This window comes from Stegastes partitus, unplaced genomic scaffold (assembly GCF_000690725.1).
Source record: "Stegastes partitus isolate 25-593 unplaced genomic scaffold, Stegastes_partitus-1.0.2 Scaffold804, whole genome shotgun sequence".
In the NCBI taxonomy this organism is placed as follows: Eukaryota; Metazoa; Chordata; class Actinopteri; family Pomacentridae; genus Stegastes; species Stegastes partitus.
Window position 1 is genome coordinate 108,071 of NW_007578535.1, and position 24,520 is coordinate 132,590.

The 24,520-nt window shown below is 45.2% G+C and overlaps 3 protein-coding genes across 4 annotated transcripts in view; 2 read left to right on the forward strand and 1 right to left on the reverse strand.

Annotated features, from left to right (window-relative positions):
* Window positions 1-13,525, forward strand: part of cecr2 (CECR2 histone acetyl-lysine reader) — a 35,165-nt gene extending 21,640 nt beyond the window's left edge. For both annotated transcript variants that reach the window (XM_008292352.1, XM_008292353.1), the window contains exons 8-19: window positions 2,932-3,021; window positions 3,319-3,469; window positions 4,445-4,574; window positions 4,669-4,706; window positions 4,804-4,895; window positions 5,060-5,186; window positions 5,876-6,255; window positions 6,404-6,553; window positions 6,768-7,566; window positions 8,143-10,162; window positions 10,421-10,489; window positions 10,666-13,525. In XM_008292352.1, coding sequence (XP_008290574.1) covers window positions 2,932-3,021; window positions 3,319-3,469; window positions 4,445-4,574; window positions 4,669-4,706; window positions 4,804-4,895; window positions 5,060-5,186; window positions 5,876-6,255; window positions 6,404-6,553; window positions 6,768-7,566; window positions 8,143-10,162; window positions 10,421-10,472 — 4,029 coding nt within the window. In that variant the 3' untranslated portion in view covers window positions 10,473-10,489; window positions 10,666-13,525. The remainder of the gene's footprint in view (window positions 1-2,931; window positions 3,022-3,318; window positions 3,470-4,444; window positions 4,575-4,668; window positions 4,707-4,803; window positions 4,896-5,059; window positions 5,187-5,875; window positions 6,256-6,403; window positions 6,554-6,767; window positions 7,567-8,142; window positions 10,163-10,420; window positions 10,490-10,665) is intronic.
* Window positions 13,526-14,692: 1,167 nt separating this feature from the next.
* On the forward strand, window positions 14,693-21,409 carry ada2a (adenosine deaminase 2a). The gene is made up of 10 exons (XM_008292355.1): window positions 14,693-14,898; window positions 15,223-15,552; window positions 17,527-17,746; window positions 18,833-19,046; window positions 19,152-19,279; window positions 19,378-19,468; window positions 19,613-19,721; window positions 20,166-20,323; window positions 20,434-20,636; window positions 20,733-21,409. Exons 2-10 carry the CDS (start codon window positions 15,255-15,257, stop codon window positions 20,821-20,823), a joined length of 1,512 nt encoding a protein of 503 aa, XP_008290577.1. The 5' UTR covers window positions 14,693-14,898; window positions 15,223-15,254; the 3' UTR covers window positions 20,824-21,409.
* ribc2 (RIB43A domain with coiled-coils 2) lies at window positions 21,402-24,265 on the reverse strand. Its single transcript, XM_008292354.1, has 7 exons — window positions 24,149-24,265; window positions 23,077-23,158; window positions 22,572-22,892; window positions 22,376-22,494; window positions 21,840-22,007; window positions 21,584-21,750; window positions 21,402-21,502 (listed from the first exon to the last, which is right to left on the reverse strand). The coding sequence occupies exons 1-7, from the start codon at window positions 24,263-24,265 to the stop codon at window positions 21,433-21,435; spliced, it is 1,044 nt and encodes a 347-aa protein (XP_008290576.1). The 3' UTR covers window positions 21,402-21,432.
* Between the last annotated feature and the right edge of the window lie 255 nt (window positions 24,266-24,520).

The window sequence follows — 24,520 nt, forward strand, 5'->3', positions numbered from 1 at the left end:
GATAAATGATGTAGTTTTGTCATTTGTTTTTAAAGATGCATTTCAGACATTTGTTTATTCTAGTTTTCAGGGTTAACTTGAGCTCGCCTGTATGAGAAGTGTTCTCTTTTGGTAGAACAAGTGACCGAGTTTTGTTGTCGGCTGCTTTGGGCTTGGTCATACCTTGGGTCATGTTCATTTGTGTATCATGTATACCTTGGAACTCAGTGTTAAGTACCTCAGGGGGGAGATTATACACATATTTCTTGCCCTGTTCGAGCATGTCAGAGCCAACAGCACTTCCTTTCTCTGGTTTGCTATGAGAATAATTTACGCCATTGATTGCTTCAGCGAGTCAAATCCAGTGTCGGTCGCTGTTTTGAGCCTTCATGTAGGTAGGTTACAACTGGATCGGTGGCTGCCGTCTACTCCTGTGATATAGCACCGACTGTTGCCATAGAAACCCGTTGAGCCTTTCTCCATCATCATCAGCAGTGAGGTAAAGAGTCCCGCTGGCAGCTCGATGTGGGCCGAGGGGTCACTCACTAATTTTAAACGGTCAGTGGATGATGTCCTTCATCAGCGTTACACTCGGCTGTACCACTCGTACGCACGTTTTACATAGGATTCAAAACATCTCTGTTTGCACAGCGTCTCTTGGTACATAATGTTACTCTGGTGGGTCATCGTAGTGAATGCTGCAGTACAACTAATAGATGTTTAAATGGAAAGTACAAGAGTTATCACAGAGAAATTTAATTTATCTGCTTCCATTTGTAGAAGCTTGACATTCCACTACAGCACCAAAACACGCGTGTGTAAAGACGACTTTCTTCATCTTTTATGATCTCTATCAAACATGATCACAGTGTGGAAAAAGCTCTGATTAATTAGAACGTGCTCAAAGGCTCAGTTAAAGGGAACCACATTCCCCTAATGTTCTCCTTGTATGCAGATACATCTAACTGATGTCACACAGCAGGGGATCGCACTGGAACACCCTGCTTATTAATCATACTCATTAGATCACCACCGTGGCACAGTTTAGATACCGTCCTTGATTTGCTGCAGAAGATCAGATGTATCTCGGACCACCCGAAGTAAAACTCATCGCCTCGATGAGAAATAGAAGTGGTTTTCCCTGTGTGTTGTTTGTTGTCAATCATCAGACAAACTTGAAATATCTTAACTTCCTCATTGTCCTTTCACTTCATAACTAGAGTTAACGTGAACCAAAGATCAAACCAGATACCAGAAATCTGGGAAATCATCCAGAACCCAAAGATCAGTTCAGTTTACAGCGATACAGACCAGAAGCAGCCTGTGAATCGTTAAAACATTTTCCTGATGAATTACTTTTATTAAAATTGTTATCAGTAAATGTTCTGTCGGGTCACTCATTAATTTATAGGCTAATTATTTGAGCGCTAATTTGCTCGTGCAGTTTATTCGCAGCCTGAGCAGTCGGCCATTTGATCTAATAAGACAAACGTCTAAAACGGTTCTTGCGTCTTGCTCAGTGTGTTTGTCGCTCTTTTTTTTTTCAAGTTGCATATCTGTGCACAAAAATATCAGTCTTTACGTTGGTGTGTTCATATAAGCATGCCAAATACAGTGTGTATATTTTCTCAAATCTGTCTTCCACGTGTCTCCGGCTGCTGTCACCAACCATTTCACGGGGCGCTGACAGCTGGCAGGAGCTCACCTTGAGGCACGATGGAGCCTCTTGAGTGACAGCTCTGCTGTGCTGCAGGATTCTGTCAGCCTCTCTAAGCAGCGACACCAGCGGCACTTTATCTTGTGTGTGTTGGATGGTGGGGGGAATTTAGTGCTGGTCGTAATGTAGGGAGGGTTGCAGAGCCTGGGGATACGTCAGTGTTTCCCACTAAGACGAGGCAGAGATGAAGTGGGGACACAAGAGTTGTGGAGGGCACTCTACCGTAGATCAGATCATGAGCATCTGTCTTTCCTTTGTCTTCTATCTCCTCTCAGCGCCTCTCTTTTCTTTCACTGCCTCTCACATCTTCCCTCCTCCTTTACCGCCTCACCTGCACACACACACACACACACACACACACACACACACACACAGGCTTCACATAGTGGGTGATTTTAAGCTCTCCCTGGTTGCTTTATGGATGTCCAGAAGTGCTGTTAGCTTTGCCGGGCTGACAGGTCTTCACAGTCCTGCTGGCCAGATAAACTCTGACATGAGCTGCAGAGGCCAGTTCCTGATATAGACAGGCTTTCAAAGGATCTGCTTGGAGCTCTCTGTTAGCTGCTGTTTCCTCCTTTACTGGTTGCTATAACCTCTAGTATGTCACTGATATGTCTTCATATGTGTATTGCTAACTATATTTTCAGGATTAAAATGTTCAAAAGTTGAAGGTTTGGCTCGTGTCAAAGTGGCACAGCATGTCTTCACACTAACTCGAGCAAATTATTACATATATTTAATGGAGTCATGCAGAACACACGGTGTAATTTTTCTGTTGTTGATTTATTTCCTTGACCAAGCTTAGCTGTCACCCTCAGGCAGAGATAGGAGGGAGAGCGAGGGTGACGTGGGGGAGGGGAGAGCAGAATCATTGACCTCTCAATACTCACTGCTCCTCCACCACACCCGCAGGCCTTTCAGTGTTTCTAGCTTACGTGTGACGGTCGTCTATTTGCCTTGAAGCCTCAAAATAAAAACTGTTGGCCATATAAATTAGAGGCATATCTGCATACAGTGTGTCACTGGGAAAAAATAAGGAAGGAGTAGAAGTTGTGGTTGTAGGTGACAGGAATGGAAAAAACACCAATATCAGAAAAAACCTAATAGTTTTCAATTCACAATTTTTGTTTACATCTGGATTACAGGGACACGAGGCAGGACATTTTAGAACATCACAGAACAGGATTAGTAATTTCTCTCCCTCTGTGTCTCTTTTCTTTTTTCTTTCTTTTCAGGAACGGGAGCAGAAGCAAAAGTTATTAGAGCCAACCTCAGTTCGCACATCACAACGGTTTTCTGAAAATCACATTAAACACGAGGAAGAGGTATGTGTGTGTGTGTGTGTGTTTGTGTGTGTCTGCAATCAACTGCCAGCACAAGACGGACAGAATCTGCATTGATTGACTGAACAATGCTAAATAATTAATGGCACTTTCCTGTTTTTAGCTATTCTAATGCATTGTAGGACAGTGAGTTATTTTTCACCTATGGGAGTATTTTTGGGGTTTTGGCAAATCTGCTCTGTGGGTCGCTCCTTGTTTTGTATTTGGAAGATTCATATCGTTGGGAGATACCTTCCATGAGGACAGAGTAGATTAATGGACTTGTGTTCATGCATCCAGGACAATCCCAAGGCCGTAACGGAGGAGGACAAGAAGAAGGATGAAGAGCTGGACAGACAGGTCCTGCTGGCCGAGCAGCGGCGAGAAGAGGAAAGGCTTCTGCAGGAAGAACGGCAGAGAGAGAAGATGGAGAAGATCAAAGCTGTGGAGGGTAAGATGGATGAATGTTTAAACAGAAAAGCAAATGGGAAGCTGTTCAGCGTGTGTTTGTGCAACTTGGAACTTATTTTCAAATCTAAATAATAACCCTGAGGGTGGCCCTACAGCGCGCTCGCATTCTTGGTGATAGTAAATGCAGAAAGGTTACAAATATATAATAAGGCTTTGTGCCAAAAGTCAAATATGGAGAAGCAGCAATAATTTCACATTCTTTCATCAGCGATCTGTCAGCAGCAGGTAGGAGGCTTTATCAAGGGCAGAAAGGATTGTCAAGGGCACCCCACACACAGGCTTTCACATCTTCATCGCTGTAGTTTGGCTCCTGACGGCTGAAAAATCAGCAGCAGCATAGCTGCACTCAAAGCCTTGTGATTTATGTATAGTACACAGAGACTGTGAGAGGGAATGTTCAGGGCCTTTAATCACAGGATCACTTCTCTTTTTCTCCCTCCCTCTGATGTCATCTGTCAAGGGTTAATGAACTGCTGATTGTGCTTCAGTGGAGGAGCCTCATTAATGTATTATAGATGAACAGCAGGACCTGGCCTACACTCTGTGTGGATTGCATATGTGGAATCCTCCCTCAAACATCTTTAATCCACACGGCAGGGGGGCTGGCAGGCCTCTCTGCCTTTCATGTTGAAAGATAAAGCAGTGATACATATGCAGCCTCTGTACTCAGTTCTGCTCTTTTGATCAACTGGGCCTAAGAAAAGACGGCCAATGAATCGCACTCCTTCTCCTCATCTGAGCTGCTGCTGCTGCTGTCTCTGATGGCCAAGGCCTGGTTTTCATTGACTCTCCTGACAGCCTCAATAGGCAACAAGTTCAATTCAAACTGTAACTACAAAACCGGAAAGGGCAATCACAGCATTGTTTTCCTGCACACTCCTACGGCTGGTGTTTTTTAATTGTTTGTGTTTCTAATTGCCCCTTGTGTTCATCCTTTTTTTTTTTTTTTAACCAGAGAGAGCAAAGAGGCGAAAGATGCGAGAGGAAAAGGCCTGGTTGCTGTCTCAAGGAAAAGACCTGCCGCCTGAACTCCTCAACCTAGAGCCCTCTTCTCCTGTCCACAGAACACGCAAGAATAAAGAATTGTAAGAGGCTGTTCACATGTAGCTTTAGATTGGCTTTCTACTTGAATCACTCAAGGTTGCTTTATTGTGACGTGCCCTGTGTTTGATGTTTCAGCTATGAGATTGACGACGACTACACTGCTCTGTATAAAGGTATGCTTCCAGGATGGTTGCTGACGCCTGTTGCTTTACATCAATCTGCATTAATGTGTGTTTTGACGTCTGATCTGATCTAATCTCCATTCTTCAGTGCTTGAGGCCCTGAAAGCCCATAAAGATGCTTGGCCTTTCTTAGAGCCAGTCGATGAGTCCTATGCCCCCAATTACCACGAGATCATTCAGGTACGAAACACTGTCGATGTTTTCACCAATAGTGTGACGTTGGATTTATTTATCTGTGTCTGCGTGTGTTTCACATACTAACTAATGCATTCAGTCACTGATATTTTATTATAGTTTATTGTAATCACATTGTTTTAATTTGACTGTTCTTCCAATGCCCTCAGACTCCCATGGACCTGTCCACCATTGAGAAGAAACTCAATGATGGAGAGTACGTTACAAAGGAGGAGTTTTGTTCTGACGTGAAGCTCATGTTTGAAAATTGCATGGAATACAACGGAGAAGACAGTGGTAAGGGAACAGCTCCACAAAGTTTCTCAGTACAGGACTAAAGCATCCAAATCCATTTTAGTATATGTGTGTTGTGAGAAAGAAGTGCATATATGCATTTCTGGGGTGAGAAGCAGGGGGTGAGAGGTGGGAGAGACTGCAAAAGAAAGGGGGCCGGACTTAGTGTGGTGTTGGGGCCGGGGCCAGGGCAGCCTTGACAGTGATTAATGGGGAGTGATTGAGTTGTGCTCCAGTGCTCAGGGGGCTCCGGGCCCTGCAGTGCCAGAGAAGCATTCCAGCCCCTAAGCCCCCTGTCTGGAGCCATCCATCCAGCTGAATACTCTCCCCAGGGATAAGGGGGAGGAGAGTGGTAAGGAGGCCCAGGGTGGAGCAAGAGGAGGAGAAGGAAGGGGTTGGAGGAGCAGGGGTCAGCCGACGCCCTCTGACCTGGTCAGTTGGCTAGCGCTGGGCTGAGAACAGAGGAGCAGTTTTGCATTCTATGTGGCATGCATATTGGTCTGTGTTTTTTAGGGAGTGTGTGTGATCTGTGTTTCTAAAAAAGGAAGTGACTGTGCATGTAGATGAATGTACTGCAGGTATGTGATTTATGTGTGTAACTGTGCGTGTACAAGATGTTGTGGTTGTATGTAAAAACTTTTGTGTGTTTTATCATCTGAGCTTTACTGATGTTGGTGTCCCTGCATCCTCAGAGTACACTATCATGGCGGAGTCTCTAGAACGGTGTTTCAGCCGGGCAATATTAAAACACTTCCCATCAGAGGACGGCGACACAGACGAGGAGTTCCACATCAGTCGAGAGGACAAGGAGCGCAAGGACAAAAAGCGCAACCGTGGCAGCAAACATCTGGGACCTGAAAGTTTGATCAGAGCCACTGAACAAGTCCAACGTAAGCGAAACTTCCTGGGCGGCAAAGGCAGCGCACCCTCAGAGGAAGAGGACAGCAAGCTGATAAGACCGCCACCTCCCCCTCACTGGGCCAAGGGCTCCCCTCACCCCCACAGCCTGCATCCAGCCCAGCAGCACCTCCATGAGCGAGACGTCAGGGGATTGTACCACCCAGGGCAACAGGTATCCACAGGATTGCTGCATATCTTCTGAATTTCCTCTGCATTTCCAAAAACCTGTGAACCAAATTTGTCACTCATCTATTATTTCAACAACAGCTGAATGTTTTAAGGAGAAAAATAATCGTGAATTATTTCTGTTATCTTACCAGCTCCGTCATCCAGCTGGTCCCCCGGGCCCTCATGGTCCACATATGTATGCCCAAAGAATGGCCATGGATCCCCGCTTTGCCTACCCAGTCCACATTCCCAGACATGGAGACCCCAACTTCAACCGCTTGCCTCACAACTTTAACATGCAGGTATATGGCAAAATTTAAATTTAATTTTATCAGTATTTTAGCTACAGTTTTATAAAACAATGTCCTCAGTACATGCGGGTTTGACTCTGTGTTTGTGTTGTTCTACTGACACGTGGCCTGTCATAGACCGGGAACCTTTGTATCTTGATGCTTAGTTCTGGACTGCTGTACAGGTATACTGATCCAAACCACAACCCTTTCTTTATTTGCTCAGCATCGTATGGTTGAGGGACATCACATGGGCCCCAGGTATCCAATGGGCCCAGATCCGAACCAGCAGCAACCTCCGCAGCAGCACCCTTATGCGGGTCCAACTCATGGCCCGTCTTTGGGCCCACGCCCAATGGCCCTCCAGCCTGGACCTCCTCCTGAAGCCAGTATGTACCCATCCCACCATCGTCCAGAGGGCCACACCATGCATCCTATGGGCAACAGATTCTCAGGACCGGAAGGACCACCCCAGCATAATTTCCCAGGCATGAGGCCCCCTGGTATGGGGGGCCTGTCCAACATGTGGACTGGTATGAATCACCAGGGTCAGGAGAGGCACAATGGCATGCGCATGCAGGATCCCAACATGGTGAACCAACGCAACTTTGGTTACGGTGGAATCCCCCCTCCAGTGGGGCATAAACCATGGCCAGAAGCTGCCGGATACCCCCACCATCCTTCCAATGCCCAGTATCAAATGTCCGCAGCAGCCAGCTCCCAGGGGCCAATGGCCTCACGTCCCCCCGTACCCCACCTAGACTCCTCGGGCAGGACACGCTTGGCTTCCATGCTGGAAAGCCCAGAGATGCTGGCCCTGCAGCAGCTGTCAGCCTCTTCTGGACCCCCTGCTGGTCAGCACATAGGCAACTTTAGGCAGCCTGGGCCCCCATCAGGAATTGGCAGCATCCCAGCTCACCCCTCTCAACAGCCTCCCCCTGCCCCTGAGGTTCAGCTGCTGCGTCCTGCCAGAGACAAAGGCCCAGACAGCCAGCCTTCGCAACAGACAGACTTGCACCCCAAAGGTAGACCTGACCTTCTCTTGCACTATTTCACCAGTCGTCTGTATTCTGCATGACAGAACCCAAACGCAGTCTGACCTTTTTCCACATAAATGTTCTTTCTGGATTGTAGTGTCTCGGTTTGTTAGTCAGCACAGCCCCCATGCTAGCCCTTTCTCTCTGTCAAGTGCTTTTTACAATTAGATTTTAATTATCTCTCACAGTAAGTGGCAAATTGAATATTCATCAGTTCAGTTAGATTTCTTGCTGATTTTGTTGAGAATACAAAAGTGATGGCATGTCATCAGTTCAGGTTCACAAGCGAGCATGCAAATGTGTTTGCATCCTTCTTGATCCCTTGTAAAGTAATTGTACCAAACATAGGTCCTTTTTTTAATTCGCTGGTTTTGTATTGTTCGTTTAATTGGTTTGGATAAGTAGCATGAATAACAGAAACTTCATTTGTTTCTTGATCTTGTCCTGACATGTTTATGGTCTGTGAACATTGTGCTTGTAATTATTGGAAAATGATCTTCAAAGCTAACCTCCCTGACAACATTCTTCCATGCTAACATCTATTTCATTTTTCTGTACCAACAGGTGCAGCATCAGAGAGCAAAATGGCTGCCAACAACATTTCTGATGAAGCATCCTCACACAAAAACATTTTTTCAGTTAACCAAGAGCATCCGTCCGTCCCAAGCCCCACAGGACATTACAGTGGGCCAGCAGATAGAATGCAAAGTCCCCCGAACTCGGGAAGGGCGCAGGAGAATCCTTCTGGACCAACACTCACTCAGAGTTCAACAGAGAGCCACAAGCAGGAAGTAGATGGCCAGCGACAATCTGTCAGCCACTGTCCCACTCAGCATAATAGTGCTGCAGCTGTTTCATCCCATCTCAATACAAGTAACACCCCCTCCGCTGATCCTGCTCCACCCAGCACCCCTCAGCATACACCAAACAGTCCACAGCAGAACGCTCCGAGCCCTGTGCTTCCTCCCCAGAATGCACCGCCTTTGCATGCTGCAGCATCTCAGAATGCTCAAAGTGAACACCAGCAGAACATCCAGAAGCATGAGCAACCTCAGGCAAGCGGTACCCCTCCTCAAAGCCTCCGTCAGTACTCTCCCCAGCCAGTGACCCACAACACACAGCAACCCACTTCTCTGCTACCTTCTAATCATGCCCCTCAAAGCATCTCGCCACAATGCCCCACACAGAACAGCCCCATGCATGGAACGCCACAGAGTGCCACTCAAGGAGCTCAGTCTGTACCCCCACAGCCAGCCCCTCTGACCTCTTTGCCACCCAGTCATCCTACCCCACTGTTACCCTCCCAGCCGAGCCCAGCAGACCATGGAGATCAAAGACCTAGTGAGCCCACTACTAGGACGGACACAGAAGGCACTGCCATTTCTCCACAGCACACTGTGATGACATCTGGACAGCCAAATGTTATCTATAAACACCAGGCTTTTAGCCCCAATCACCATCAAACCCAGCTCGTGGGTAATAATCTGGGCATACAGTCTCAAAGAGGGCCACCACATGTTCACAATCCAGCCATGCCCCCTCAAGGCCAGGTCAATGGAGCTATGGGTCCATTTGGCATGGGGAACCCTCCACATCCACACTACAACCAGACAAACATGAGCAGGCCCATGCCTCCATCTGCTCACCACCCATATCACAACCAGGGCATGAACGCCCTCCACAATCCTGCTCCCCATCCGAACTACCACCAGCAGGGAGGGGCTGCCTTCTCCTACCACATGCCAGGCCAACAGCACACTCAAGCTCATGGTAATATGTACCCACCCCATCAGTACCAGCAGCAGACCTACTATCCCCAGCCCCATCCCCAAACACAGGTCCATAACCAGGCCAACAGCAGAGGAGCTTACCCCCCAGAGGAGTGGCATCGGTCTCAGTATCAGCCTCACCAGCCAATGCCACCCAATGCTTACCTACCGATGACCAGCGCCAGAGCCAACGGTCAGTCAAAGGAGAGCAGTGTGTCACCACTGGGCTCTGAAGGCTCCAGTGGGACTGGTTTGGTGTCTCCTGGACCTGGGCTTGATGTAGGGCCACACCCCGGAGGCACAGAAGAAGGGAAGTGTGAAAGCAGGGAGCAGGCAGGTGGAGGCAGCCCAGCCAAACAGGCCCACGGTGAGGGCGCAGAGCGACCTGAGAGCCCTAAAGAAATCCTCGACCTCGACAGTCATAACGCTGCTGCCCGCCGTAGGAGCACCCAGCCGCCTCAGCCACAACACCTACCTGGCTCTGCTGCACACATGGCGCCAGGCTTCATGTATGACCCTCGAGTGTTGCACCCAGGGATGCAAGGCGGCGTCCCTCCACCACATATGATGTCTCAGGGCCGTGCAGTTGGAAACGGACCCCCATACCATGGCCAGGCATACCCAGACCCAGGACGCTATGCCGCCCAAAGACCTCACCCACACCTGATGGAAGCTCTGCAGCGGCCCCAGCAGCTGCCTTACTCTCCGGGCCAGACGCGCATGGCCATGTACAGACACCCCCGGCCTGGAGGACACTTTCAAGGCATGATGATTCAGCAGAGAGGCCTTGCACCAGAACGCTTCTTACACCCAGGGTAAACATGTTCATTCATTCTTTGGTAGCTTGTTCTGCCAGTGAGTGTTTGAGGGTTCTTCATAACGATGATTTGCTTCTTTTCCGCTGCTGTATCAGATTACATTTTTAAACATACATTCTGAAAATAATGACATTGTTTGCAGAGTCACAATGATAACTTTGGCGTCCCTTGTTGAATCTGACAACAGTAACCTCTTTATAAAGTGGGTTACGTGCTAACAGCAGCGTCAACATATTTTCCATTGTGTGTTTACAGGCAACAGATGATGGCTGCTCCAGGCGGCCCTGGAAGTAAACAGGGATTGTGACACACCACATGATCAAAGTAAGAAAAAAGCATCCTGTGTCATGTCACATTATTTGTTAAAACTTTGTCTCACGGCCTCTGGCAGCTTCTCTTCTTCCTTAAATATGTTGTGCCTTCAGTATCTATTCCTAAGAACGTGATAATACTTTCCGAAAGACAATCATGTTTAACTAACTGTTCTTTTCCCCTCCCAGACATCATCTATGAACACCTAGACAAAGCAGTGAGCCAAACACGTACTGCCAGGATAACTAAACAGGGACACTTTGCTCCACATTCATCTCTCACTGATATTCTTACGCTGCACTAAACCTTTGCTCACCAACGGACTTGAAGATCCAACGAGGCAGCTGGTTTTACCAAGATGATTATAATGTGAAATGTTATTGAGCCCCGGAGAACAATTCTCCTGTCGCTATCCCTCCGCCACACGGAGCTCATCGTGGCCATTTGAAGAACAGCTCAGTGTGATTCACTGACTTGCTCAAGGACACTTTAGTTGAGCATTTGTACTTTCATCCCACAGCAGGAGGGAGCCCTTTTTAACCACTAAGTCAACCTGCCAAACACAGGAGACGTTGCCTTCAAGAACACTGGACAGCCCTCTGCTACGTGAACAATCGAAATATGAATGGATTATTGGCCGCTGACCACAGCCTGCTGAGGCCACGATGGAGATACTGACAGGACTGTGATAAAGAAGAGAGGGACTGTTTTTGTTTTGTTTGTTTTTACTATTTTCTATTCCAACCATATCTTTAAACTCAGGTGTAGAAAAGGAGGTACTATGAGACTGTCACCCTAACCCAGTCGACTCACAGGCCCCTTGCAGTTGCCTTGGTTCCCTTTGTGAATGTATGAGTGAATGTGTAGACAATAAATGCAGCGCAACAGTTGCATGTGAGAAGACAAACAACACTGATCATCTGTCTGAACCGTCCAGCCCAGTCACTGTTCATTTCCAGTCCAACTCTAACGTTTCTCGTCCTCTGGAGTAAACACACAGTATATGCATCTTTCAAAGCTGCCTTCATTTGTAAGAATGTCTTTGACTAGCAGAGAGGGATTGGCAAGGATGGTGCTGTTTGTATCCGACTGTACCTGATTCTCTGTTATGCACTATGGGTTTTGTTGGTCTAGACATCCTGGAATTGAGTGGCCTTGGATAGTCTTATTTTAGCCTGTTGACGCATATATCTATTAAAAAAGTATATATATTAATTACAACCTTTCACCGCAGAGACTTACCTCAGACGAGGATAATCGACAATTCTCAGACAGTGGCATGTCCTACTAGCTGGTATATGCACATGCACAGAAGAAACACGTACGTAAAGTCCTCCTGTTGTTTTTTTGAGGGTGACATTTGTTGCATTCGACCCACAAGTTTGTAGCTTTAGTTCTTCGTTCCTTCGTGGCCCTGCCATTTGCATGGTTGTTCCTTTGAGTGCTTCCTCCTTTCCATGTCAATACTAAATGTGTCCTCAGGGTGTACAGTTTCTATATACGGGTATTGTTCTGAACTGTTTGAAGAAGGAGCAGCATAAATGAAATGGGACGGAAACTGTGGCAAAGTAGTCCACCTCATACAGTAGCTAAGTCTTTAAGGGTCTGGATTCATTGTCCTTGTAATAATCGGATCAGCACACCACCAGCATGTTTTTGTTTTGTTTGTTTTTTGTTCAAAAAAATTGATTGGATGTTAGTTGGATCTAATTTGTTCTTGTACATTCCTGTTAATTTGATGTCATACCATTTGCCATCCCAATTAATCGTCATCTTTTAACAACTAGCTTATGTTCTCACGACTGCTGTGGCCTACGGAGGTTTCGTCTTTTTGTCTGTGAGCCCCACTAGCGCAGTTTAGCAATGGCAAAAAAAAAAAAAAAGAATCTACCTCATCTAGCCAGCCTGTGGCGTCTACAAATTTCCACCACTTCTTCTCTTGCTCTGCCAGACTCCTATGGGTCGACATTTTACGACCAGCGGATGATTCGGGGCTTACAGAACCGATGGCCTTACGATGCTTTACCATCTTGGAAAAACAATCTTTTTGTTTCAGATTTCTGTGTCTGAATGTGGCGCACCTCAACAAGACACATCGACTACTGGTGCTGAAATGTACACTGGTTTTTCCTGGGATCGTACTTTCGTTCTCAGTCTTTTGAATATCTTTGAAGTATGTTGCGTTGTATTTCTGACACAGGACTCTTTAAGTTGGTGTCTCAAGTTGTACGGATTGCATACCATCCTGCCTGGAGCTTGTTGAAAGACAAGTGGGCAGTAGTCAAGTCTAGGATCTGTGCTGCGTTCAGTTCGGCAGCATTACACTGTCCTTAGTTATAGGTACTCAAGGCATTGTGATGACATATTTGAGAAAGGAAGCTGGAATAAAGTAGAAGTTGTGAGACAGTTTTGTCACACAAGACTTGTTATGGATGACATGCTATTTTGTTAAAATAGGGAATTATCTCAATATTTAGTGAGCCTCATTGGGCCGCTACGGAGGTAGTGTGTTCATTTGTGCTGTCTCATGTATGAAGGACAGTGCTGTTTTTAAAGGTCCGTGAGGTTGTGATGCTGTCTTATGGTGTACAGGTGTGTATGTATACGTTTGCTTGTGTGTGTATGTGTACGCATGTGTGTTTCTGGTGTGTAGAGTCGGCGCCAGACGTTTGGAAGTGTGCAGTCAACTCTCACTTTTACTCTGCTGTCACCTCTGCACTAGTGAAAACCATTTAGGCGTGATTAAATGTGAATCATATTTATTTGCTCTTCTAAGAATTTTTGTACATTTTTGGACTTGTTTTAATATAAATGTGGTGTTTGTTTCTTTTCCTCTTGATGTTGTTTTTTGATGTTTAAGCAGTTGTCTTTTACCTCAGTAGCATGGTGGCATTGGGAAAAAAAAAAAAAAAAGACCTGTCCCTTTCATTTTTAAGTGACGTTTACAAGTTCTTATCTGACTGACTGACATAGATTATTTTGGAAATGGAATGGAATATTTTCTATACTGTACATTTCTTAGAAATAAATAACTTTTCTCAAACAAGAGTTTGTCTTATCGTTGTAGTAATTCACATGTTGTGGAAAATGTAGCATCATTTCGTTACTGTAACAGCAAACAAATGGATTTTTACTTCTTGTAAGAGTCACTGCTGAGAATTAACAAAAAATAAAAGTTCATAACATATATATCTCAAATCCATTAAAGAAGCTGAAAGGCCAGAAGTAATGAAATGTAAACAGACCAAACAAGAGGACCAATGCAAGACAATACAGTAATCTATCGGAGCGCTTCACGCCATCACTTTCAATTAGTGCTCATCCTGTTGACGAGCCCTCCACAGACTGAACGCTGCTTCGTCTGACCCGTCTCCTGTCTGCACGAGTCAGCGATGTGACGTCAGTGGAACAGGAGGCAGCACAACTCCTTTTTCAGGCTTTCTTCAGCGGGCCTCCTTGTAAGCTAACAAGTAATATATTCTTTTGTTCAGGCCTAATGAGGACAAAATTGGCAGTAGAGAAAATGCAGATGAGGTATGTGCTATAATTAAGGAACTTTAATTGAGCCTAATTAAGCTAGTTGTTGTGTAACTAAATTTTAAGATACAGACAACAAGACAGGGCATTAGAGTAAACATTTTAATGGTAAAAACCTTGTAGTAAAACCTGTTGAAGTACTTTGAGGCATCCTCTTTGTCTGTGACTCTCTTAAAGCTGTGGGGGAAATGTTTTTTTGTTTTTTTTAAAAAAGAAAAAAGTCCAAAACTTCTCTCTCTGTCTGACCAAGTTTCAAATGTTTGTATTTCTTTGACAGATGAATGTTTAACTATTATACACACAGTTGTTCCTTTCATTGTATAAACTTTAATTTTATTTGTTAATAAGTAAACTAAATAAAAACACACAGTGTAATCTGGTTGATGCTATGTTTTCTCTGTCTTGTTTGATTTTTAAATAGTGCTGTCACCTGCCTGTGCCTGTAAACGTTCAGCCGTGAAGGAAAGTCATCCCAAAACCACAACAAACCAAAGGAAGAATCCCTTATCAAATTCTTGCAGGCTAATATTTACACCACCACCAACCAATAAGATGTGAGCATGATAAAGCGTTGGCCAATCACAGTGAAGGGGGCGGGCTTAAGCGTCCTGTGAACATATAGGCGCCTGAGAGGCTGCGCGCTGGGAACACGCACCCAGAGATTCAAACAGGCAAACTGAACTGTAACCGACTGTAGCTCGTGCAGCGCTGTGTGAGCGTTTACTTGTTTATTGTCGCGACACCGCCGTAATAAAGTACACTATTCAACAAAACCTCAGGCGAATTTGCTGCTGTCAGCGTCGAGCAACTTTCCCCGGTATCCGTCTTGTGAGTGACACTCAGCGGGGACCGTTTACCGTCGCGAGCTGTCGAGGCTAAGCTAGGTTTGTGCACGAGCCCTCTGTTATGATATTTTACATCTATGCTACGAATAAAATAACTAATGTCGGTTTTTGTGTTGTTGTTTTTTAGCCTACGAAAGCCAAATCTGTCAGAATACTTCTCAAAGTACTTGCTGTTAAATCTCCGGTATTGTTTAGTATTGATGCCAGGCTGGCTGTAAACACGGAGCATCACAGCTGTGCAACAAACCTCTGCGCACTTTGTCTTTGTTCCGCACATGTTGGAGGTTGAAGCTTTATTTTTACTGACTTTCAGTTCTGCAAACAAGCTGCTCTGCCTTCACCGCTGTTTTCTCTCATAACCAGCTCAACTGTAAGCTCCACAGCCACCCCGGACGATGGCGGTCCCTCTACAGCGCCCCCACGTGGTCTGTGTGCTGCTGTGCTGCTTGACCACTGGCCTGTCCATCCCGGACCCCAGGCAGAGGGAGGCCCTCATAAAGCAGGAGGCCTCCATGCAGACGGGCGGGCAGGTGGTGCTGACGGACGCTGAGCAGCGGCTGGACGACCTCCTGGTTAAAATGAAGCAGGAGGAGATGGCAAAGGCGGACTTTCCTCCGTCCATGCACTTCTTCAAGGCCAGGGACCTCATCAGGAGCAGTCCCATCTTCAGTCTGCTGCAAAAGATGCCTAAAGGTACACAGCCACTGACACAGCATCCATCCATCCATCATCTCTACACCTAAATCCTCACTAGGGTCGTGGGGGGCTGGAGTCTATCCCAGCTGACTCAGACAACCAAGCACACTCACATTCACACCTACGGACAATTTACAATCACCAATTAACCTCAGCATGTTTCTGGACTGTGGGAGGAAGCCGGAGAACCCGGAGAGAACCCACGCTGCACGGGGAGAACATGGAGACTCCACGCAGAAAGATCCCGGGTGTCCTCACCGGGACGCGAACCGGTGACCTTCTTGCTGCTCTTTACCACCGAGCCACGTTGCAGCCCTCTGACACAGCACATGTCTGTTATAATAACATCATACCTCAAAGTCTGTGTGTAGTAGGTGGCCTGTTGAAGGACTCACAGAAGACAATGCATCGTTATAAAGTTATAGCAGTTATGATGAAGCTTCTTACTTTGTTAATGTGTCCTCATAGTGTTTGGTAATGTGTGTATAGTACCAAAAGTCATAGAGTCCTTTATGCATTACAATGTCAAATTAGAAAATAAATTCATCATATAGATAAGATTAGAAACATGCAAGATAAACAAAATAAAATAGCTAAGTCATGGTGACGTTTTTATGGGCATCAACATTTTACAGCGATTTCCCTGAGGTACCCAACCAAAGGGATCAATAAAGTTCTGTCTAATCTAATCTAATATAAAGAACCTGCCGGTGAAAAGCTTTATGGATGGCATTATGAACTAAGAAAGCTAAACACTGCAACACCGGCCCTGTGGTGTAACTCAAGGTTTGATTGTACCTGAGTGATTTACATATTAGGGATTAAACCCTATAAAATGATGCTTGACTGTGATAATGTGAGACCATACAGAGCTCTTATTTATGGACTTAACAAATGTAATAACAAAGCCAGACACTGTGGTGTTATAAGTTACCAAACTTAACATTACTAGTATAAATATCACGGCTAAAACCCAACAGTTTGGTTCATGTTGGAGATAAACCTGACTGTGTTTTATCTGTTATTTAATATATTTTATGAGTGACAGTGGAGGGGAAGTTAGCAGTCTCATGACAGTCTCAGAAACACTGACACAGACTTTCATATGTGACAGACTTAAGGAACCAGTCCCACCAACTGCTGAACTGGGGCTTTCCGTTCAGAATCGGTTTCCAGTTCAAACACCATTGAGCCGAGTTGTAGGTGAGCTGGTGTGCTGAGCTGCAGCCAGCGTGGAGGGGTGCTTGTAGAGCGAGAAAGGGACTCCATAGATCCACTTGATGTAAAGGAAGCAGCGGTGTAGTTATACATCTAAGACATTTAATGGCACTGAGGAATACACAGATATGAGTTTATAGTGGATTAATCAATGACTAGGAAGGGACTTTAATACAATAACCTGCTCATAAATTGCTCTCTGATAACAAATAGCTCTGTGAACGTTGTAAATAATCACTTCTCAGTGTCAGCAGTGAATCTGACATCTTTTAAAATTCAATCTGAAACCCTTTCTTTTTAACAAAGGACGGTGAATGAACTGTTCAGTACATTTGATCTTATTTAGAGCTGCAGCAAATCATGAGTTCATCAATAAACTGACAGATAAATATTTGGCAGCTGTTTTTATAATTTAATAATTACTAGTTAAACCTTGTATCTCGTTGTATCTCTAAGTGTCTTTGTGTCGTGTACGATGGCACCTTGGACTCTGGCATGAATATTTTTTTCTCTATTGCTTGAAATTTAATGGGCATTAAATCATCAGTTGTTGGAGACAGTTGTCGGCAAATTAGTTGTTAGTTGCATCTTTATTGTTGTCACAAGGTTGTGGATGTTTCCTGCTGGTGTAATGATAAACTGCCAACATGTAGTGCTCCAGAAGATGCTGGGAGATCACACAGTCGGTGTATCTCCAGTCAGTGAGTTTTTCTAAACGTTTACTCTTTCTACTTCTGTGACTCCCTGTTTCAGGCGGCGCTCTCCACCTTCACGACTTGGCCATAGTCGACGTCGAGTGGCTGGTGAAGAACGTGACGTACCGGCCGCACTGCTACATGTGCCTGACCGACGACCGCTCCATCAGATTCGTCTTCTCGTCTCAGCAGCCCAAACCTCTGCTGCACTGCTCTACCTGGATGCTGCTGGAAGACCTCAGAGCCAAGATGGCCAACGTCACAGACCTGGACAACAGGTGACTTCTTTACCTTTGCTGCATCCATCCATCATCCCTACACCTTAATCTTCACTAGGATCACTGGAGTCTATCCCAGCTGACTCAGGGTGAAGGCAGGTTCACCTGGACAGGTAACCAGTCTATCTCAGGGCTACACTTAGAGACAGACAACCAAGCACACTCACATTCACACCTACGGACAATTTACAATCACCAATTAACCTCAGCATGTTTCTGGACTGTGGGAGGAAGCCGGAGAACCCGGAGAGAACCCACGCTGCACGGGGAGAACATGGAGACTCCACGCAGGAAGATCCTGGGTGTCCTCACCGGGACGCCAACCAGCGACCTTCTAGCTGTGAGGCAACGGTGCTAGCCACTGCTCCACCTTACCTTTGCTGCAGTACAATGACTTTATTAAGATAATGTTGGAGAAAAGAAAACAAACCACACAAACACCGTTAAATTTTTTATTTTTTTTTGCAATCACTTCTTCTCTTTATTCTTCTTTGGAAACTCCGTATGGAAAATTTAGTCTGCATTTGTGCATTACGTTGTGTTGCAGTTACAGGCTATTTTATTGTATTATGAACTGTTCTCCCAGACTTATCATTAATAAATAGTTCAATAGTTATCAGGGCTCTCCACTCTGAAGTAATCAGCTCCAAAGCATCATATTATTTAGGCTTTAAATCAGCGTATTATCGCTCTCTGCTGCTGCTGTCAGTAACTTCAAACCCACAGGATGAAAGGGGAAGTCTCTTTTGGGGAAACGATCCCTTAAATACATGACTCCTTGCACAGTTGGTCATTGTATTGATCTGCATTTAGACCATCTTTGTTTGTCAGGATGACGGTTACATTTAACACGTGACAGTTTGTACACACAGGTCCCATAAAGCTGTACATAATGGCTTTAAGCACTGACAGGCTGTTAATTATGAAGAGAAGTGACACGTCATCAGACAGTAGTGGTTTTCCAGATGGAGCCTTTTACACAGATATTTCAGGAAACATCTGCTATACGGTGTCCATCGCAGCCTCGTTGAAATGTTAATGAGATAGTGTTGACGCGATCTTCTGTGTTTTCATGCTTTCTCTCAGCATCAGGGGCAACCTGACGCTCTTCACTGACCAAGATCCGGAGGTGGCGTACCCCAGTCAGGACGTGGTGTGGAAAATATTTGAGCAGAAGTTCCAGGCGCTGTGGGGTCTGGTCACATACGTTCCTGTGTTCAAAGACTATTTCTACCAAGGCCTCAGCGAGTTCTACGTGGACAATGTCATGTATCTGGAGCTGCGGGTTCTGCTTCCAGAGGTACGATCATGTCTTCGTTTAGCTGTATGGCTTCACGTCGCCCCTCCTCTGTCTCATGTGCATTCATGTTGATTTATTATCATTGATGTCTTCTCTGCTACTCAGCTGTACGAGTTGGACGGCTGCTCTTATGACAAAGCCTACACTCTGAAGACCTACCAGGATGTCACCAAGCAGTTCAGAGCAAACCACCCGGACTTCTTTGGAATGAAGGTCATCTTCACGGTCCACAGGTGACTGTTCCGAATGCCTTTAAAATGGATTTTACCGTTCAGGCTTCATGCTCCCTGTTAAAACAGCCATTGATCACACGCTGTGCTCTGTTCTTCAGGCAAGTAAACGCATCAGTGATGACTGGAGTTGTTGAGGAGGCCATGAAGCTGCAGAAGGACTTCCCAGACTTCATGGCTGGTTTTGACCTGGTAAGAGGCATTTTTTCTGACTCGTGTTAAGCCACAGTGGGAATCGTTTTTCCTCATTTCACCTTCAGTACAGGTTTCACTAAAGGTGGTTGTTATGAAATCATGGCTTCTGTATTTGTTGACATGCTGACTTTCTCTGCCCAGGTGGGTCGGGAGGATAGCGGCAAACCCCTGTGGTATTTCAGAGATGCCTTGTCGCTGCCTGCAGACAGAGGCGTCCCGATGCCGTTCTTTTTTCATGCTGGAGAGACGAGTGAGTTCATCAGAGCTGGATGTGGAATAACCTCACAGACATCATCACAATTCATCCTGATCCTCTCGTCACAAACACAAGTTGTTTTTTATGCATAGTTGCTGCATCTTTACAGCTAAATGTTTTTTTTTTATGCTCAAAATTGACAAAAACATCTTGGAGAAGAACAAACTCCACGTTAACGTTTGAAAGCTTTATTTATCGCACTCTGAGGAGAAATGTAGTGTTTGAGGATTATGATGGGAAGTGACAGCCATGAATTAAAAACATGAATGACAATAAACATTAAGTTATATTCGCGTTACATCAGTCAGAGAATTCACAGCATATCCACATCATATTCTAAACTCCAAATTGCTCCAACACTGAAGAAAATGCATTTTTACCGATACTTGAATTCAGGCAGAGACTATCATTCACGTTGTCTGCCTCTACCGTACGCAGATCTCCAGGGCACAGAGGTCGATGAGAACTTGTTGGATGCTCTACTTTTGAACACGTCCCGTATAGGACATGGATTTGCACTACCTCGCCATCCGCTGGCCAAAGACATGTCCAGGAGGAGAGGGGTCGCTCTGGAGGTGTGCCCCATCTCCAACCAGGTACACTGTCATCGTGTCGTGTTTGTTTTCCAGCTGCTACTGTGTGTGACACCACAAGGTTAGTTTAGCATCTTGTCAGCAGATATCTCCTTTCCTACGTCCTCATCCAGGTGATGAATATGGTGAAAGATTTACGAAATCATCCGGCAGCTGCACTGATGTCAGAGGATCACCCGATGGTCATCAGCTCCGATGATCCCGGCATCTTTGGTGCCTCTGGCCTCTCTTATGACTTCTACATAGCTTTTGTGGGTTTTGGAGGCATTAGATCCCATGTGGGCTCTCTTAAACAGCTGGCCATAAACTCTATCAGGTGAGGCTCGGCTGAGATGTGACTTACAAATTAGATTTGAAGAGTGTCAAAGATCTTCATGAGACTACTCTCACGTTTCACCGTCTTGTCTTTCAGGTACAGCGCTTTGAGTCAGAAGCAGCAGGAGGAAGCCCTGGCTCTGTGGCAGACAAAGTGGAATAAGTTTGTCTCTGAAAACGCCTTTTAGAGAGAGACTGGCATTTTCAAACGTTAAAAATGCTGCGATTGTAGGGCAGTCTTCGTGCTTTGCTTTTGTGAAAGGAAAGGCTCGTCGCAGGTGAATTATAAATTGAAATGTGAAAAATAAATACTTGTTGCGCAGCTGCTGGGAAACACGCATATAGGACAACAGGATGAGCTGTTAGATGTCCTGCACATATGAGAGGCTTACTGTGTCTAGTTTAATTTAAAACTTTTAAGAACTTGCACTTTATGATTTAGATTAGCCTGTGTTGTCTGTGCCTTGGGAGACGCCAACAGTGCCGTGCTGTGGCTGATGTGCGAAATGTGATGAGTGTTCAAAAGGGCTGTCAAATCCTGTGTGCTTTAAAATGCTGTTATGGGGAGATTTTTACGTAGTTTTATAGGACTTTTACTTGGATGTAACTTAGATTTTTAGCTGTCGTGGGTTTTTAAAAACAAAAAAAAGTAACGCATCTGCCTTATGTCGTTGTTCTGAAGCAGTGATCACGATTCTCTGAGCTCATGCAGAAATATTTAAATGTGAACTGTGCAAGCTAAATATGACACAATTAAAAACAACTGTTGACGTACAGTGCGTTTATTTACTGCTCCGTCATCTGCTGCAGGTGTTGAACTGGGAGAAGAAGCTGTCGTCGATACGTCCTCTGTCGATGTCCGGCTTCCTTAAAACGACATGAAAAGAGTGAGACAGTTAGCGGTGTGTAGAGTTTAACAAGACGGCGTGTTGTCTAAATGTCACTGACTGTCGTCTGTGTGCTTCGGCCAGCTGGACGTTGGCGTTGTCCAGGTGTCTCCTCAGCTGCTTGTCCAGTCTGGCCTGCTGCCTCTCTAGTAGCAGAGCTGCACGAGCCGAGTCCAGGCGGACGCGATCGTAGCGCTCCTCCTCTCGCTTCTTGTTTAATTCAGTCCTCTGCAGACGCACAGAAAACAGTCGGATGAGCAGCTTTATGTGGGCGGATTTTTACAGGATTGAAAAGCAGTGTGCATAAGTTATTTTACCCTCTTCTCTTCTATTTGGTGCTTCTGGAACTGGTTTATCTGCTGCAGGCTCTCAGGAGGGGCTCTCCTGTCGCTGCTGGGACACAGGCCGGGGACTCCCACCACGCTCGGGGTGCATTCAGCGTCTGCTTCTGTCAGTTGTCGTTGCAGGTTGTTCTTCTCTTTAATCTACATCCATGCAGACCCAGTAAAACACACAAAGGTGATTTAAACTGCACTCTGCAGCTCAGTTCAAGTCCATTGATATCGAAATGTCTACGACTTTTTAATTAAATATATGAAAGTGTCAATGGTGCAGAGGTTCAACTTGACACGTGGCACAAAAATGAAAACAAGTGCATTATAGCTGCCGTTAGCTTTTATTATAACCCAGCACACACCAGTGTTTAAAGCTAATGGGGAGCTTTTTCCTTTGCAGTTCTCCTTAATGGCATTCAAGACAGATGCACTTTGAAGCTTTTACTCCTTTAACTCCTGATGATCTCTACATTCCACATTAACCCCTTTCTGTCTGAGCTGGTACCACAGTGACCCACCTTGGCCAGGTTGTAATCTTTGTTGGCGATGGCGGCTGCCTCTCTCCTCTCCTTCTCTTGATTCTGAAGCTGCACGGCCACGTTGTCCGTCTCCACTCTGTTTCGCTCATAGCGCTGCTCTAAACTCCAGCGGAGAAGATGAAGTGAGGTCATGGTTCATTTGTGCCGACTGTGTTCTGTGTGGTTCCAAACGTACCTTCCAGCTTCTGTTGATTTCGTTTTGCCGCCTGCTCCGCCTGCTGCTGAACGAGCCAACCTCTCAGCTGCTCCCTCTGCCTCTGCAGCCTGCTTTTGCTCTCCGGGTCTTCGCCCACCAGTCCGGGGAGAATCATCTGTGCGTCTCCTTGATCTGTTTTTCTGCAGAGGTCTGGGTCGTTCAGATCAAACTCTCGTTGGCTCCGAGGCTGCTGGTTCTGGCGCCTGAAGGTGACGACGGCCTTTTCCAAAGCACGCTTCTCCTTCACTTGTTGATTTTGGAGGATGTTGGCTGCTTTTCTGCTGTGGAGCATTTCAGCGTCTGTATGGAGAACATCATTGCACACACCGACATCACAATGCACCACACGCAGTGTCAGTAACGCAGGTTCAGAAATGAAGACGTCATCCTTCTGTGGTTCGACACTGAGTTCATACAGTGACGTTTTCCAAGTCACCTGTTTTGCTGTTGTTCAGCGATAAACTGTCCTGTTTAGGTAACTCACCATAAGCATCTTGTTCTTTCTTTGCTGCTGCTTCTTGTTTCTTCTTCTCTGTCACCTGCAGGTCTAGAGCTTCCTTATCAACCTAGAAGAGACATTTTGGGCCAATTTATTTTTGTTCACTCCTTCAGACCGGCGGAAAGAAAACATCCAACATGTGTTTATTTTACTACATTTTGTCTGTTGGACATGAATGCACATTAGCACATCTTTTAATTAGATAATGCTTCTAACTGTGTCTAGTAATCAATGTGGGACATTTCTTGCCGATATCTGCTAGTTAAGCTTTTTACCTGTAAAAAGTAAGTTTCCAATGAAAGTTTTTGTCATTTTACGACACGTATCTTAAAGACATTTTCTCCATTTTCTCCTTCTCTGACCCAGAGATCGTGGCTTCAGCAGCACTTACATGCACAAATCTTCTAGTTTTATAATATCCACACACACATATAGATATATTCTGAAGGTATTGAAACAGAAGTTTGTTCATATATCACTCATATAGAACATTTTATTCCTAAAAACACTGCACAGTGGATTTTCTCTGGCTGTTGACAGTATTTAAAGAGTGATAATAAAGAAAATCCCCTCTAGATTTTTAATGCAGCTTCATCCAGTGTTCAGATTTCTCCTCTGAAGTCATGCAAATTAGTCCATATTTATATAGATAATTGTTATAGTTCCCCTCCTGACCACTAGATACAGCCAGTCTTTCTTCTGTCATAGTGGCTTTGCTGATCTCTAAGTAATATTGAAATAGTTTTACTGGGCTTATTTTTTTTTATTGTTGTTTTCTGTAAATATACAAATACAAAGGCTTTAAAAAAAAATAAAATTCTACATGACATAGAGAGTCATGTGGGGGAACTATATTAGTTTGGAAAACAAAAACTTTTGCTGTAATATGATAAATTATCACAGCTTGACTTTTAAGGGGAAAACTACAGAAAGCTTGTAAAACCAAAAGTAAATGTCACGTTGTCATTAATCAACCTGTGAAGTTTCATGGTGACGTGTGTTAGGTAGAAATGAAACACACACACACACACACACACACACACACACTCTCTCTTACCCCCATCGTCCTGACGGTGTCGTTAAAAATCCTCTCTCTTCTTTCGCTCTCTTTGTGTCGACGCCTCTCCAGAGTCGTTCTGGCGAGTCGGTCTGAAACTAATTCAACGTTAAACATTTTGAAAGTATGAAGAGATTCTTCTGTCCTAAAAACGGACCGTCCGAACACGAACCGCACCAGAAACACGACAATCTCACATTTCCAAACATATTCGTTGCTAAGAAACCAGAGTACTCGTGAGCCTTCGTAAAATGTCGGCTGTTTCCGGGAACTTCGAGCAAACGTCCCGGATTGGCTCATTTTCGAGGCTCGTAGCCAATGAGAACTAAATAGTTAAATACCAATACTGTAATGTGAAAACTACACCATGTC

Excerpts from the sequence above, each read along its gene's own strand:
- ada2a (XM_008292355.1), top strand. The coding sequence starts at position 15,255 with ATGGCGGTCCCTCTACAGCGCCCCCACGTGGTCTGTGTGCTGCTGTGC. Across the intron at positions 19,469-19,612 it reads TCATGGCTGGTTTTGACCTG|GTGGGTCGGGAGGATAGCGG; the intron begins GTAAGAGGCATT and ends TTCTCTGCCCAG. Across the intron at positions 20,637-20,732 it reads CTGGCCATAAACTCTATCAG|GTACAGCGCTTTGAGTCAGA; the intron begins GTGAGGCTCGGC and ends CTTGTCTTTCAG.
- ribc2 (XM_008292354.1), bottom strand. The coding sequence starts at position 24,265 with ATGTTTAACGTTGAATTAGTTTCAGACCGACTCGCCAGAACGACTCTG. Across the intron at positions 22,893-23,076 it reads GAAAGAACAAGATGCTTATG|ACGCTGAAATGCTCCACAGC; the intron begins GTGAGTTACCTA and ends TTCTCCATACAG. Across the intron at positions 21,503-21,583 it reads GCCGAAGCACACAGACGACA|GAAGCCGGACATCGACAGAG; the intron begins GTCAGTGACATT and ends TGTCGTTTTAAG.